Source organism: Salvelinus namaycush, chromosome 5, assembly GCF_016432855.1.
Source record: "Salvelinus namaycush isolate Seneca chromosome 5, SaNama_1.0, whole genome shotgun sequence".
NCBI classification, from domain to species: domain Eukaryota; kingdom Metazoa; phylum Chordata; class Actinopteri; order Salmoniformes; family Salmonidae; genus Salvelinus; species Salvelinus namaycush.
In genome coordinates this window covers 51480177-51492862 of record NC_052311.1, presented here as the reverse complement: position 1 = coordinate 51492862, position 12686 = coordinate 51480177, and the positions used below count along the sequence as shown (strand labels likewise).

The 12686-nt window shown below is 41.6% G+C and overlaps 3 protein-coding genes across 5 annotated transcripts in view; 2 read left to right on the top strand and 1 right to left on the bottom strand.

Annotated features, from left to right (window-relative positions):
• Positions 1-314: 314 nt before the first annotated feature.
• On the bottom strand, positions 315-3117 carry eaf1 (ELL associated factor 1). 2 transcript variants are annotated; one of them, XM_038994417.1, is made up of 6 exons: positions 2861-3117; positions 2175-2275; positions 1902-2038; positions 1604-1782; positions 1229-1474; positions 315-1100 (listed from the first exon to the last, which is right to left on the bottom strand). In XM_038994417.1, exons 1-6 carry the CDS (start codon positions 2961-2963, stop codon positions 1051-1053), a joined length of 816 nt encoding a protein of 271 aa, XP_038850345.1. In that variant the 5' UTR covers positions 2964-3117; the 3' UTR covers positions 315-1050. The 2 variants fall into 2 exon arrangements, with proteins under 2 accessions (XP_038850345.1, XP_038850346.1); XM_038994418.1 differs by having other exon boundaries at positions 2181-2275; positions 2861-3115.
• A 200-nt stretch (positions 3118-3317) lies between these two features.
• Positions 3318-5711, top strand: LOC120048443 (tRNA N(3)-methylcytidine methyltransferase METTL6-like). 2 transcript variants are annotated; one of them, XM_038994416.1, is made up of 5 exons: positions 3318-3879; positions 3949-4083; positions 4171-4341; positions 4433-4574; positions 5392-5711. In XM_038994416.1, exons 1-5 carry the CDS (start codon positions 3577-3579, stop codon positions 5544-5546), a joined length of 906 nt encoding a protein of 301 aa, XP_038850344.1. In that variant the 5' UTR covers positions 3318-3576; the 3' UTR covers positions 5547-5711. The 2 variants fall into 2 exon arrangements, with proteins under 2 accessions (XP_038850344.1, XP_038850343.1); XM_038994415.1 differs by having other exon boundaries at positions 3318-4083.
• A 3818-nt stretch (positions 5712-9529) lies between these two features.
• Positions 9530-12686, top strand: part of sh3bp5b (SH3-domain binding protein 5b (BTK-associated)) — a 29924-nt gene continuing 26767 nt past the window's right edge. Inside the window, exons 1-2 of the mRNA XM_038994413.1 lie at positions 9530-9858; positions 10465-10527. Coding sequence (XP_038850341.1) covers positions 9781-9858; positions 10465-10527 — 141 coding nt within the window. The 5' untranslated portion in view covers positions 9530-9780. The remainder of the gene's footprint in view (positions 9859-10464; positions 10528-12686) is intronic.

Below are 12686 nucleotides of genomic sequence, written 5' to 3'. Positions count from 1 at the left end.
TTGGGAACTTGGGACAGTGATATATGGTTGGGGATTTGGGACAGTGATATATAGTTGGGCCAGTAACCAGGTTTCCATCCAATCTTTTCATGCGAGTAAAGTACATGTCGGATAAAACAATGCCACGACAGGCCTGGTGGAAACAGCACACTTTGTCGGTAAACTTTCCAAATTTTGACAAAACAAAATACAGTAGACAAGATGGGATCTTTTTGTGTCTGTAAAATTAATAATGCGAGAAATGGCAATGGAAACGCCTTCATGTGCAAATATTGATATAACTATCATATCGAAGTAAATTTGGAGTCATGTGATGATATTGTGTGGTCCTCCCAAAACGACTACGGAAAGCATGCAGTTTATTAGGCTATATGAAATTAAACTAAAGTGCTTTGACATGTAAAGGATTGACCCAGGCTCATTTACTACCATTTACCTGTTGCTGATATTTACCTGTTCACCAGAACAGGTCAATATTCCAGCTAAAACCTTTAGTAAGTGGTCAATTTAAACTGATTTTACATGAAAAATATGAGTATGTCCTTTAGTATCCTCTATAGCTTAGATCGATGTGAGCTGTATCCTGGCCTCTTAAAAGACTGATTTTGAAAGATACCGATAAAAACATGGAATGGGTGAAATGCTTTCAGTGCCTTCTTTTGATTTCCAGATAAATAGGGACGATGGGGGTGATATAGTCCAAATAAGCCCCTCCCCTGTGATGAAACAAGAAAACAACAAAGACTTGTGATATAAGTTGATACAACTAGGAGCTCTAACTACAGAAATATATATATGCATTCTAATATATATTATTTAGCATGTTTTCATATGTAAAAAGATTTAAAAATACAAAACAAAATATACAGCTAATCAAAAAATACACTATTAAATCTCTAGGTTGGCCGGTTTCTCAAGAGATATAACAAATACAATAAAACCAGACTTTACAATTGGGTCGGTTACCACAGCAACAAAACAACAGAACCAGGCAAAGAGAAGAAAGAGGAGAGCAAGATTGTGTGATAATATGAGGTAGATGGGGGCAGTTCAGTCGTCGTCACTGTCGCTGCCTGACTCACTCAACTGGAGGTCATTCCCTGTGGAAACACCAACACACACATTGCTACATTGCAACCACCACCTATAGACTTCAATCGAGAGATAAATTATTAGTAGTTCCCCAAACGTAGAGTGCTACACTGGCCCTACCAGCCCTGGTACTCACTGAGCGTGTTCATCAGCTGGTTGCTGCCCTGTTGCCTGTCTGCTCCTCCGTTGGCCATGGGGTTACGGTTGGGGGAGGGCTGGATGTGGGGGAGAGGGAGTGGGACAGGTTGGGGCTGAGGGGTGTCATGCTCCCCATCACTGCTAGAGCTGTCGTCCCCACTACCAGAGCCACTGGCCGAGTCAGATGAGCTGCTGCCGCTACTGCTGCTCATTTGTTCAATAACCTCCACCTCCGCTCGCAGCTCTGTGCCAGGACAGGAGGGGGCGACAGAGGCAACAGAGTCAGTACACAGACAAAGTCTGTAGAGAAAGACTGTAGAGAAACAAGAATGATCACTTGGTAAAAGTGGTGGGAACACATGAAGAGGCTCACCTCTCTTGATGTCATCTAGTTGGGGCTCAGGGGAGGGGTTGTCCTTGCAAGGGGAGGGGGAGGTCTTGGCCCCTGCACCAGGCTTAGTGGGGGCACGGAACTGCGCTGGAGGCTGGGTGGCAGTGGCACGCACCGACTGCTGCTCAATCCTGGCCTGGATCTTACTGCTGCCCTCCGCTCTGAAAAACAAAGTCAACAGCTGCACATCTACTGTCACAAATGATCTGCAAAACACATTTATCATAAAGGTTCATTGTTACTATGCATTTTTGAGACAGTGTTTTGGTTAACCCCTCACCTGGTTTTCTTGACCTGGATACTGCTGCTCAACTTCTCCAGCATGTACTCCCCAGTGTCATGATTGATGATAAGAACACAGTCTTTCTGATATGGCCGCTTATTCCCTTTGAATACTGTCATGGGTGGTGTAGAGCCCTACGAACAACACAATAACAAGTATCATGATCAAGTACACAGTTTGCTTTCATCTTTCTGCAGTGGAGTTATCAGAAATAACTTTTGTCATTGTACAGCACAGGCAAAAGACCACAGTTGACTAAAAAACACCCACTCTTACTGGAATGTGAGGTAATGTGATGGTGACTTCCTCTCCTTTACCGACTTGCAACTCTCCCTCGCAGCTTGTGTCAATTGAAGCTGGTTTGAAATCATCTACAAGTGTGAAAGAGTGAGAAAGATAATTATAAGGTCAGAAATACTAGTTACCTGTCCAAAATTCTAATCAGTAACATAACTTTAAAATTTCCCAAACTCAATAACGTAATCTGATTACTTTCCCCTTAAGAGGCATTAGAAGAAGTTTTAAAAAAGGGCCCATCAAACGCATTTGGTGTGTCATCATAGTGGTCTCTGACTTGTGGTCAGACTAGATCAGGTGGAACAACCTTAAATTTGCGCCTTCAGTACTAAATTGAATGTCATTGAGAAAACAGAAAGGTGTTAATGTATTTTTTTGCAAACATCCTTCCTGAATTTAAAAGTAATCACCTAGCTAATTTACGCTACCTACTTTTTCAAAAGTATTTGTAATCTGATTATAATATTTTGCTGGTAACGTACCGTACCTGAGTACCGTTCGTTTTTTGTACTCTAGCTAACAGTAACAAGCTACATTATTAGGTAACGTTAGCTAGCTAACCAACTTGTCAAAAGGCGGACTAAAGTTGGGTATAGTAAAATAAACTTCACATATTTACACATTTATATTTAATCACTAAAAATAGTCTGGCTACTAACATCTGATGGTGTGAAATGACGATTTTGGCCTCTTCTCAAAGCTCTCTCCGAGCTTCAAAACATGTTCTTCTTTGTCCAAGAGCGGATTTGTACTCCCATTCATGACTCTGCTGGAAGTTTAATATTCAAATTTATTTAAATTATGCTGCGTTATAAAATGTAATTATGATTAGATACTTTAGCTAGCTGTGCAGCTAGCTAAGATGTTTCGCGAAACAATCCATACGTCACATGACCACTCCTTTTCCTGTTTTGTTCCAGTGCTGAAATGTCACCGATAGGATCTGAGCACCCTAATTGGGTTGACCCCAAAATAAACACCCACAAATCAGCATATCTAGTACATTAGAATTAGTAACAATGTATTATTATCTATTAGTATAATAATACGAATTTCCCTCATACGAATAAGTACAACGTTTTTACTGACTGATATAAACAGGCCGGAATCATCGTAACCAAACACTGTTCCCACACGGATGAAGAAGACTACATGCCACACGAGAAATCTTAGAACATTTCTGGAACATTTGCGTTCATGAACAATGTATGTGGAAATATTCCCTGCATTTTTATTAGGTCTATCACTATAATGTGTTAGTACCATCCATTAACATTAGCTGGATAATTTAATATGGATTGGTGAAATAATAGATTTGAGGATGTCAAGGAAGTGCTGCTATAAGCTACTACCGTAAACTACAGTAGTGCAAGTTATGGCACTATCAAAGCAAGACGACACCGCCAATGTTGTACCTCCTGGCGAGGAACCCAAAGACGGGTTGCCATGTCTTATCCCACCTGTCCAAAGAAAAACATCTACTGGCAGGACTTTGAATGAGAAAGAGATGGAGAAACTGACAGGTGACCAGACTTTGGTGTCTGACTTCAAGCAGATGAAGTTGGAAAAGGAGGCACAGAAAAACTGGGACTTGTTTTACAAAAGGAACACAACAAACTTTTTCAAGGATAGGCATTGGACCACCAGAGAGTTTGAAGAACTGACAGTGTGCCTTGAGGTAAGAACATGGCGTAGGAAGTTGTTAGGTTCCCTACTAGGGGTGCATCTCAATACATTTCTCTCTCAGTTTGAAGCCCAGAAGCTGGTCCTGCTTGAAGCTGGCTGTGGGGTTGGGAACTTCATCTTCCCACTACTGGAGGATGACCTCAACATCTTTGTCTATGCCTGTGACTTCTCACCACGAGCTGTGGAGTTTGTGAAGGTAAGATGTACCACTGATGACCCAGAGCCAGTGGGACTTTTAATAAAACAACACTGATATCCGGTGTCATTTTCATTTTGTCCTCAGGAACACTCCCTGTACTGCACTGAACGCTGCAGTGCGTTCCAGTGTGACCTGACAAAGGATGACCTGAGGGGTAATGTCCCAGTGGGCAGTGTGGATGTGGCCATGCTCATATTTGTCCTCTCAGCCATCCACCCAGACAAGATGCAGAAGGCTCTGGACAACATTTACAGGGTGAGACAGGGCTGAGGAAAACGATGAAACTGCAGTAAACACTTAACACCCTCAAAATAACTTGTGACTGAATTAACGTTCTCTGTGTCAGGTTCTGAAGCCAGGGGGCATCATTCTGTTCAGGGACTATGGCCTGTATGACCACGCCATGATGAGGTTTAAGGCGGGAAATAAACTGGGAGAGAACTTCTACGTCAGACAGGATGGCACCAGGTCTTATTTCTTTTCCAAAGGTCAGTCCATTCCTCTTTCTCTTTCCTCTCCTACATTTTCCCTCATAGTAGTTACGTTATCTTTTTTGTCTTTCTTTATTGTCTTTTCGAATTACGCACAAGCAGTAAGCAGTCAGTCTGGTCTCTTCTATGGGACTATTTCTCTGTTTATACATCTTTAATCTTATTTATTGTCTAATCTTGATTATTGTCCAGTGCTGCAAGGAAAGACCTAGTTAAACAGCAGCTGGCCCAGAACAGAGCGGCACATCTTGCTCTTCATTGTAATCAGAGGGCTAATATAAATACTATGCATGCCAGTCTCTCTTGGCTAAGAGTTGAGGAGAGACTGACTGCATCACTTCTTTTTATAAGAAATATTAATGTATTGAAAATTCCAAATTATTTGCATAGTCAACTTACACACAGCTCTGACACACACACTTACCCCACCAGACATGCAACCATGGTTCTTTTCACAGTCCCCAAATCTAGAACAATTTCAAGAAAGCGTACAGTATTATATAGAGCCATTATTGCATGAAACTCTGTTTCATCTCATATTGCTCAAATAAACAGCAAACCTGGTTTCAAAAAACAGATAATGCAACCTTTCCCCTATTTGACTTAGACAGTTTGTGTGTATGCATTGATATGTAGGCTACGTGTGCCTTTATTTTTTTTTATGTAGTTCTGTCCTTGAGCTGTTCTTGTCTATTAATGTTCTGTATTATGTCATGTTATGTTTTGTGTGGACCCCAGGATGGGTAGCTGCTGCTTTTGCAACAGCTAATGAGGATCCTAATAAAATACCAAATCTGAACTGTCTGTGTTTCAGAGCTCCTAGCTGACCTGTTCAGAGGGGTGGGGTTCGAGAGTGTAACCAATGAGTACGTGCTACGAGAAACGGTCAATAAGAAGGAGGGGCTTTGTGTGCCCAGGGTGTTCCTTCAAAGCAAGTTCCGAAGGCCAGACCAATTACAGGGCTCCTGAAGTCCCTTTCCTCAACAAATGCTTGAAACCTTTAAAGGCACAAATGGACTGAGACCTTCATATATAAATGAATGTCATTGGACAAAAGCCTACACTGCCGTATTGCTGATTAAGTGCCGTTTGTTTGATCATTCTTTTTTATTAATAAAACTGGTGGAAAAAGTACCCAATTGTCATACTTGAGTAAAAGTAAAGATACCTTTAATAGAAAATGACTCAAGTAAAGGTCACCCACTAAAATACTACTTGAGTAAAAGTAAAAAATTGTGTGGTTTTAAATAGTAAAATCAAAAGTAAATGTAATTGCTAAAATATACTTAAGTATCAAAAGTAAAAGTAAATGCTATACATCATTTCAAATACCTTATATTAAGCAAACCAGAAAGCACAATTTGTTTTATTTACTGATAGCCAGGAACTCCAACACAGACATATTTTACAAACAAAGCATTTGTGTATCGTGAAGTCTGCCAGATCAGAGGCAGTAGTGATGACTGTGTGTTCTCTTGATGAGTATGTGAATTTGACCATTTTCCTATCATGATAAGCATTTGAAATGTAACGAGTACTTTTGGGTAAATGTATAGGAGTAAAAAGTACATATTTTCTTTAGGAATGTAGAAGTAAAAGTTGTAAAAAATTGAAGTTGGAAAGTACAAATACCCCCGAAAAACTACTTAAGTAGTACTTCAAAGTATTTGTACTTAGTTACTTTACACCAATGATACAACTATATGTGTATATGATGGAGAATTTCTTAGAGAGAATGGTTTTGTTTTGTAGTTTCAGAGTTGTTAAGGTTCCAATACTATTTTTTGCTGCCAACTTTTCCAATCACGTAATACAATTTTCTTTTTTACCACAAGGGGGCAACAAAACCTGTAAAAAATATGTAACATCAAGTGCTCCTTGGTTACAGTCGAAATAAATATTGTGTCATATTTTTTTATCCTGCTCAATTTGTTTTATATTTCCAGGTGATCATGTTTACCTAGCATTCATACACAATGTGCATAGTTGGCAAACCAATGTTGACTTCTAAAAATGTAAAAGTGATGTTTTAATGTAGATATCATGCACCTAATAATCTCGTGGACAGATGCATGTAACATATCTGACACAATTATGCAAGATTTGTTCTTGTCTGAGATTATGCACCTAATGATTTTGAGTGGGCAGGATTTGTTTTAGTGCAACAGTAACAGATTCTGATATTTTTAAGTTACCACTACATACGAGAATACCTCTGCTTTTATGTCTTTAGGCACTGAACAACGAGCATCTGGATTAGTTTTTGAGACCACCTCTTTTTTATGTCCCCCCTCCAAATCCACCCTTCTGTGACACAAAGTGACCCCTGACCCTGTAGTAGGATGAGTCAGCAGCAAGCAACTGAAATTTTAATCACATGTAACCTTTTCAAAAACCTCTACAGGTGCTTGTCCTGTCTGGGCGTGTCTGTGTGTGTGCGTATGTGCAGGTGCACGTGCAGGTTTTTTGTGTGTATTTTTTCATGCGGAACTGACCCCACCACGCGTTTGCCCTTTCCAGCAGTGGACTGGGTCAGTGTGGGTTTGTGCCATGTCACCTTTGGGAGATGAGACAAGGGAACACGTGTCACTCCTCTCACATCGGGAAGCTGGATCCACAGTACACGAGGAGTCTGACATTCAGTGAAATGCCACAACCCCACCAGACACTGTCTGCTGACACTTGGGGCTCAAAGGCCAGCTCCCTTCTGGCTTTTTATAGCCTGTTCTGGGTTTACTGATTCAGTAGATGATGGCAAAGCACTGCCATTTTAAAAGGGTTCTTTATATCACCAGGTAGGTTCACGTGGGTCTGGGCATCATTTCGGCAACCCAGAACCAAAATCTTACATTTGCTTAACTAGGCTAGTCAGTTAAGAACAAATTCTTATTTACAATGACGGCCTACCCCGGCTAAACCTGGGCCAATTGTGCGCCGCCCTATGGAGCTCCCAATCACAGCCGGATGTGATTCAGCCTGGAATCAAACCAGGGACTGTAGTGACACCTTTTACACTGAGATGCAGTGCCTTAGACCGCTGCGCCACTCGGGAGCCCATGTTAATATCTGTCCACAAGAGATTAGTCTGAGAAAGGCTTTGCACAGTTTCACTGACATTCATCTCTGATAGAGATCTATCATTTGTTTAGAAATGGGGTTGATTTATAGATCAGATAATCAGTGCAGCGCCCAGGTCAGACCGACCCGAACCCACTGGGTAAAGAACTCAATTCAACGTCTATTCCACGTTCAATGTATTGACGTGGAAACAACGGTGGTTCAACCAGTGTGTGCCCAAGTGGATAGTGAATAAGCACAGTACCCGCCATTTCCATATCCTGTCAATAGGAAGTCTATAGCAATACAATGAGTCGTTGAGGGAGTACACAGGTGCTCCCAGTCCTATTCAAGGTCCCCATCATCACTCATCACCTGTCACCATTATAACGTTCGTGACACAGGTACACACCCTGATCCGTCCTGTACACACACACATAAACAAGTGGCGCCCGTCTTTCTATCGCGTGACAAGGGGTCTTACTGATGGTCCTGGGGAATCATTATTGTGAGCCTCTACCCCCAACAATGTTCTCAATGTAATCCAGTCCACATTCCCTCACTGCTATAACACTTGGCACTTTTCCTCTAAACATTTACAGCACTCTGATCCTTATCAGCCCTTAGGATCCTTTGTAGATGAAGATGCTATAGGCACCTGGAATGTTTTGTGAAGTGGAGCCCCCATGAGTGGAATGATATTGCATAAGAGGAATGTGATAGGAGGGATTGCAGCGTATGGTTACATATTTCTCGCCCCCTCTCTTTTTCACTCCTCATTCAATTGGGCAGAATGTTCAGTGTGTCAAAGAGATCAAATATGGTACATATCTGTCAGCGTTGTCCGTTCTACACAATCCATCTCTCTCCTCAATGTTCTGAACGTTCCGCCCTACTAAACAGGGCCATGCCAAGATCCGCCTCTCTTATATAGCTGTGTCTTTTCCTTTATAGAGAGGGCACTTCCTGTAGAAAAGACTCTCACACAGGCTCCGGCTGAGGTCAGCTCTGCTCCACAAGAGCTCATAGCCTTCTAGTACTCTATATCTGGAGAGGCTTGACATATCCTGTTATTCAGACTAATTCCATTGGGTGGACAACATGCTGACTGCTGTAGATGACCTTGTGCTTTCGATAGTAGTTACAGTGATGTAATGTGGTAAGCTATAGGCTTGTGAGATAAGGCTAGTACACTGTTTCCTGTATAATTACCTAGGAAGTGATCCCTTCTTTAATGATATTGACTTTTATTGATTTCAGTAAAATAAATAAATACATGTGTTCACAGTCCTAGATGTGGCTTTTTGGGGCTTATGGTTTTAAAAAAGTATTGGAGAAATACTGTAGTCTATGTAGTTATGAATGCCTATTGAAATATTAATCCTGATTTCACATTGGTTCTTGATATACTGCATACTCCCACTCCCCGCCTGATCACTGCCATCCTACATTTATTATGGTGTTACACTGCTCACTACTTATGTTATGAGTATACAGTATATGGTATCTGAGAATTGGAAAAAGTGAGTCTAGAATAGAGAGTATCTGGTATTTTGGAGTTGGCTAATACAAAGAGGGTATCTGGTTGGGTATGGCTAACTGGCATTTATGGAATGTAGGGGCAATGAATATCTGAGGATATTCATTAAATCCCAATTTCATTCATTATTATCTGAAATCTGGAACATTCTATTGTGGGAATAAATATATATTAAAGACATTTATAAAAAGGTATTGAGAGTTCCCAAATTGTATATTCAGCTTGTTATAACTGTTTTACCACACAGTAAGTAGTCTCTGATGGTACATAAATATATAAACGCATCCGTTTGGAGAGCAGAAGGGGCGTAACGTTACGCTGTAGATACCCGTACACAAGTCATTTCATCATCACTTGCTCAGTGGCTCGGTATTGGACACAGACAGAGCGCTGCTCTGTCAATTGACATATAAGACGATTATCACTCTTTTGTCTTTCAATTACCTGTATATCGCTTTGATATACATATTTCAAAAATCTTTTTATCATTGCTAACGTTGCAGTGTGATTGAGAGTGTTCTAGAAATTCCTGTGTCGCTGTTAGAGCGTCCCTTGGGTATTGGCTTTGTTCGTTCCGACAGCACACAGTCTGCTTTATCATCCAGAATGGACAATTTGGAGAAAGAAAATAGGTCTGACGAAGATTCGGAATACGAAGAAGAGGAGGTGGACCCTAGAATTCAGGTACGTTATAATAACAATTACTCTTTGTTTCAATTGAGACTAACTAATCAATTCATTTAACTGCATTTGATACATTCACTATCCAATGGACATTTTAAGAGTATGTATTATCACTGGCAGAAAGTCTATCTGATTTGGGGTCAATTTTTTTATTGATTTATTGATTTATCAAGAGTGTCTGTCTACCTTGAACAAAATGTCTGTATTGTACCTGACTTAGTTGCGATGTAGGCCTACTGGGTAAGTTTATGATGGGCTATATTTTAGCCAAACTTGTTTCTGATTTAATGGAATGCATGGGAGTAAAGGCCTGACACTCAAATAGCATGTTCATCTGAATATACCTTCTGCTGCGTATTAGGCTGTTATGGTTGAAAAATAACATTGTTTAACCTTAAAAACTATGTGCATTTAATATATCCATAAATCAAGATAGTAGCTGATTCTTGTGTTCGTTCAAACCATCACTCTGGCTAACTTCTATTGTCCAGTCTAGTATTTCAGCCTAGTGTAACACATTCCAGATGTTGCAGACTTCCCAGATACTGTATTACATTCTTTTCTCTTGGTGGTGCTCAATATTCTCCTTTGCTCTCTTTCTTACAGGGAGAACTGGAGAAACTCAACCAGTCTACAGATGACATCAACAGATGTGAGACACAACTTGAGGTAAAACAGTACACACACACACACACACACACACACACACACACACACACACACACACACACACACACACACACACACACACACACACACAAACACACACACACACACACACACACACACTCAAGTTTGACATTTCTAATGTTTACTGGAACCTCACTGACTTGAGCAGCATAAAGCTTAAAGAACTTGAACTTGCACAATGTTTCCATTGATCTTGAGGTTCAATGAGTGCTTGTCGAATACTTACTTGTTTTTCGAGTTCAGTGTTGTTGTGTTGTTGTTGAGTCAGCGGATCATTGTCAAATCTGTTTATTTGTAGACCCAGTGTGATGTGGTCTCTCAGTGCACAGCTCTCTGCCGTTGGATTAAACGGTGCACCAATCGGTGAAGCGTGTCTATTTGACATGGACTTGAGTCCTTACCGATGGCTCCACCGATCTGTAAACAAAATGAATGTCTCAAAATATCAGATAAAGGCCTCTGTGGAAACCCTTTGCATCAGACACACACACACAAACAAAATATTATCCAGTATGTTTTTTTTCCTGAGAGCTAGGATTGATGTCCAACTGTTTTAATGCATTTGACTTTAAAGGGGAATAACACACAGATGTACTGATTCACCACTTCTCAAGTACATACCCGAGGGTAGTAGGGATGCTGAGGGTGCTGCAGCACCCCCTAAAAAATCTGAGCTAAATATTAAAGGAAGAAATCTTAGCTACTGCTCAGTGCAGATTTGGCAGAGCTTCTGGTGTTGATGGAGTGAGGATAGCCAGCAGCAGAGCCCAGTGGATGTAGGCCTATTATAATGTCCTGGTAATGGACCATTGGCTGTAGTGTTTGTATTGATAATATCAAGGAGCACGTGTGACTGCTTTTGTGACAAGGGGAAAGCAAAACAATGGCTGTAGTTCCATAACATCTGTGAGCATTTCTTATTGAATTCCGAGGCCTTTCATTAATGCCAATATCAACATCCAAGTGGAATAAGCTGTATCTGGGTAAAGGGCAATACAGTTACACAAATGGATTGGATTGAATTTGAGTATTTTTAGGTATACGACTGTGTGTTTGAGATGGTGTTCAGTGTATGAGGAGGCTGTGACAGAGGAGATGAAATGCGTCACATTAGCAACGCTCTGCTCGACCCTGAGGTGTGAGAGCCAGAGAGACTGCACTGTACTGTGACCTCTGAGGTGTGAGAGCCAGAGAGACTGCACTGTACTGTGACCTCTGAGGTGTGAGAGCCAGAGAGACTGCACTGTACTGTAACCTCTGAGGTGTGAGAGCCAGAGAGACTGCACTGTACTGTGACCTCTGAGGTGTGAGAGCCAGAGAGACTGCACTGTACTGTGACCTCTGAGGTGTGAGAGCCAGAGAGAATGCACTGTACTGTGACCTCTGAGGTGTGAGAGCCAGAGAGACTGCACTGTACTGTAACCTCTGAGGTGTGAGAGCCAGAGAGACTGCACTGTACTGTAACCTCTGAGGTGTGAGAGCCAGAGAGACTGCACTGTACTGTAACCTCTGAGGTGTGAGAGCCAGAGAGACTGCACTGTACTGTAACCTCTGAGGTGTGAGAGCCAGAGAGACTGCACTGTACTGTGACCTCTGAGGTGTGAGGGACAGAGAGACTGCACTGTACTGTAACCTCTGAGGTGTGAGGGACAGAGAGACTGCACTGTACTGTAACCTCTGAGGTGTGAGGGACAGAGAGACTGCACTGTACTGTAACCTCTGAGGTGTGAGGGACAGAGAGACTGCACTGTACTGTAACCTCTGAGATGTGAGAGACAGAGAGACTGCACTGTACTGTAACTCTGCTGTATCAGCTAGAGGAGAAAAAGAGGGAGATGGTGGAAATGAGAACATTAAAAAAAGGGGATGGAGTAGAGGGAGAGAGTGGGGGAGGAAATGCATTACGAGGAGAGATGGAGCAAGGGGGGACCCCATCCTCTGAATTTTCTCTATTGAGAAATAGATGGTTTACATGGCCTGTTCACACACGTTGTACACTTTTCATACCCAACAACTCCCCCTTGTTGTTCTGAGACTGAAATAATGCATGGTGCCTCCCCGGCGGCGGCCTCTTGCTATGCAGGAGGTTGGGCGTTCATGGAAAGGCTGTTTTCCTCTCCAGGATGGCAGGTATCTGA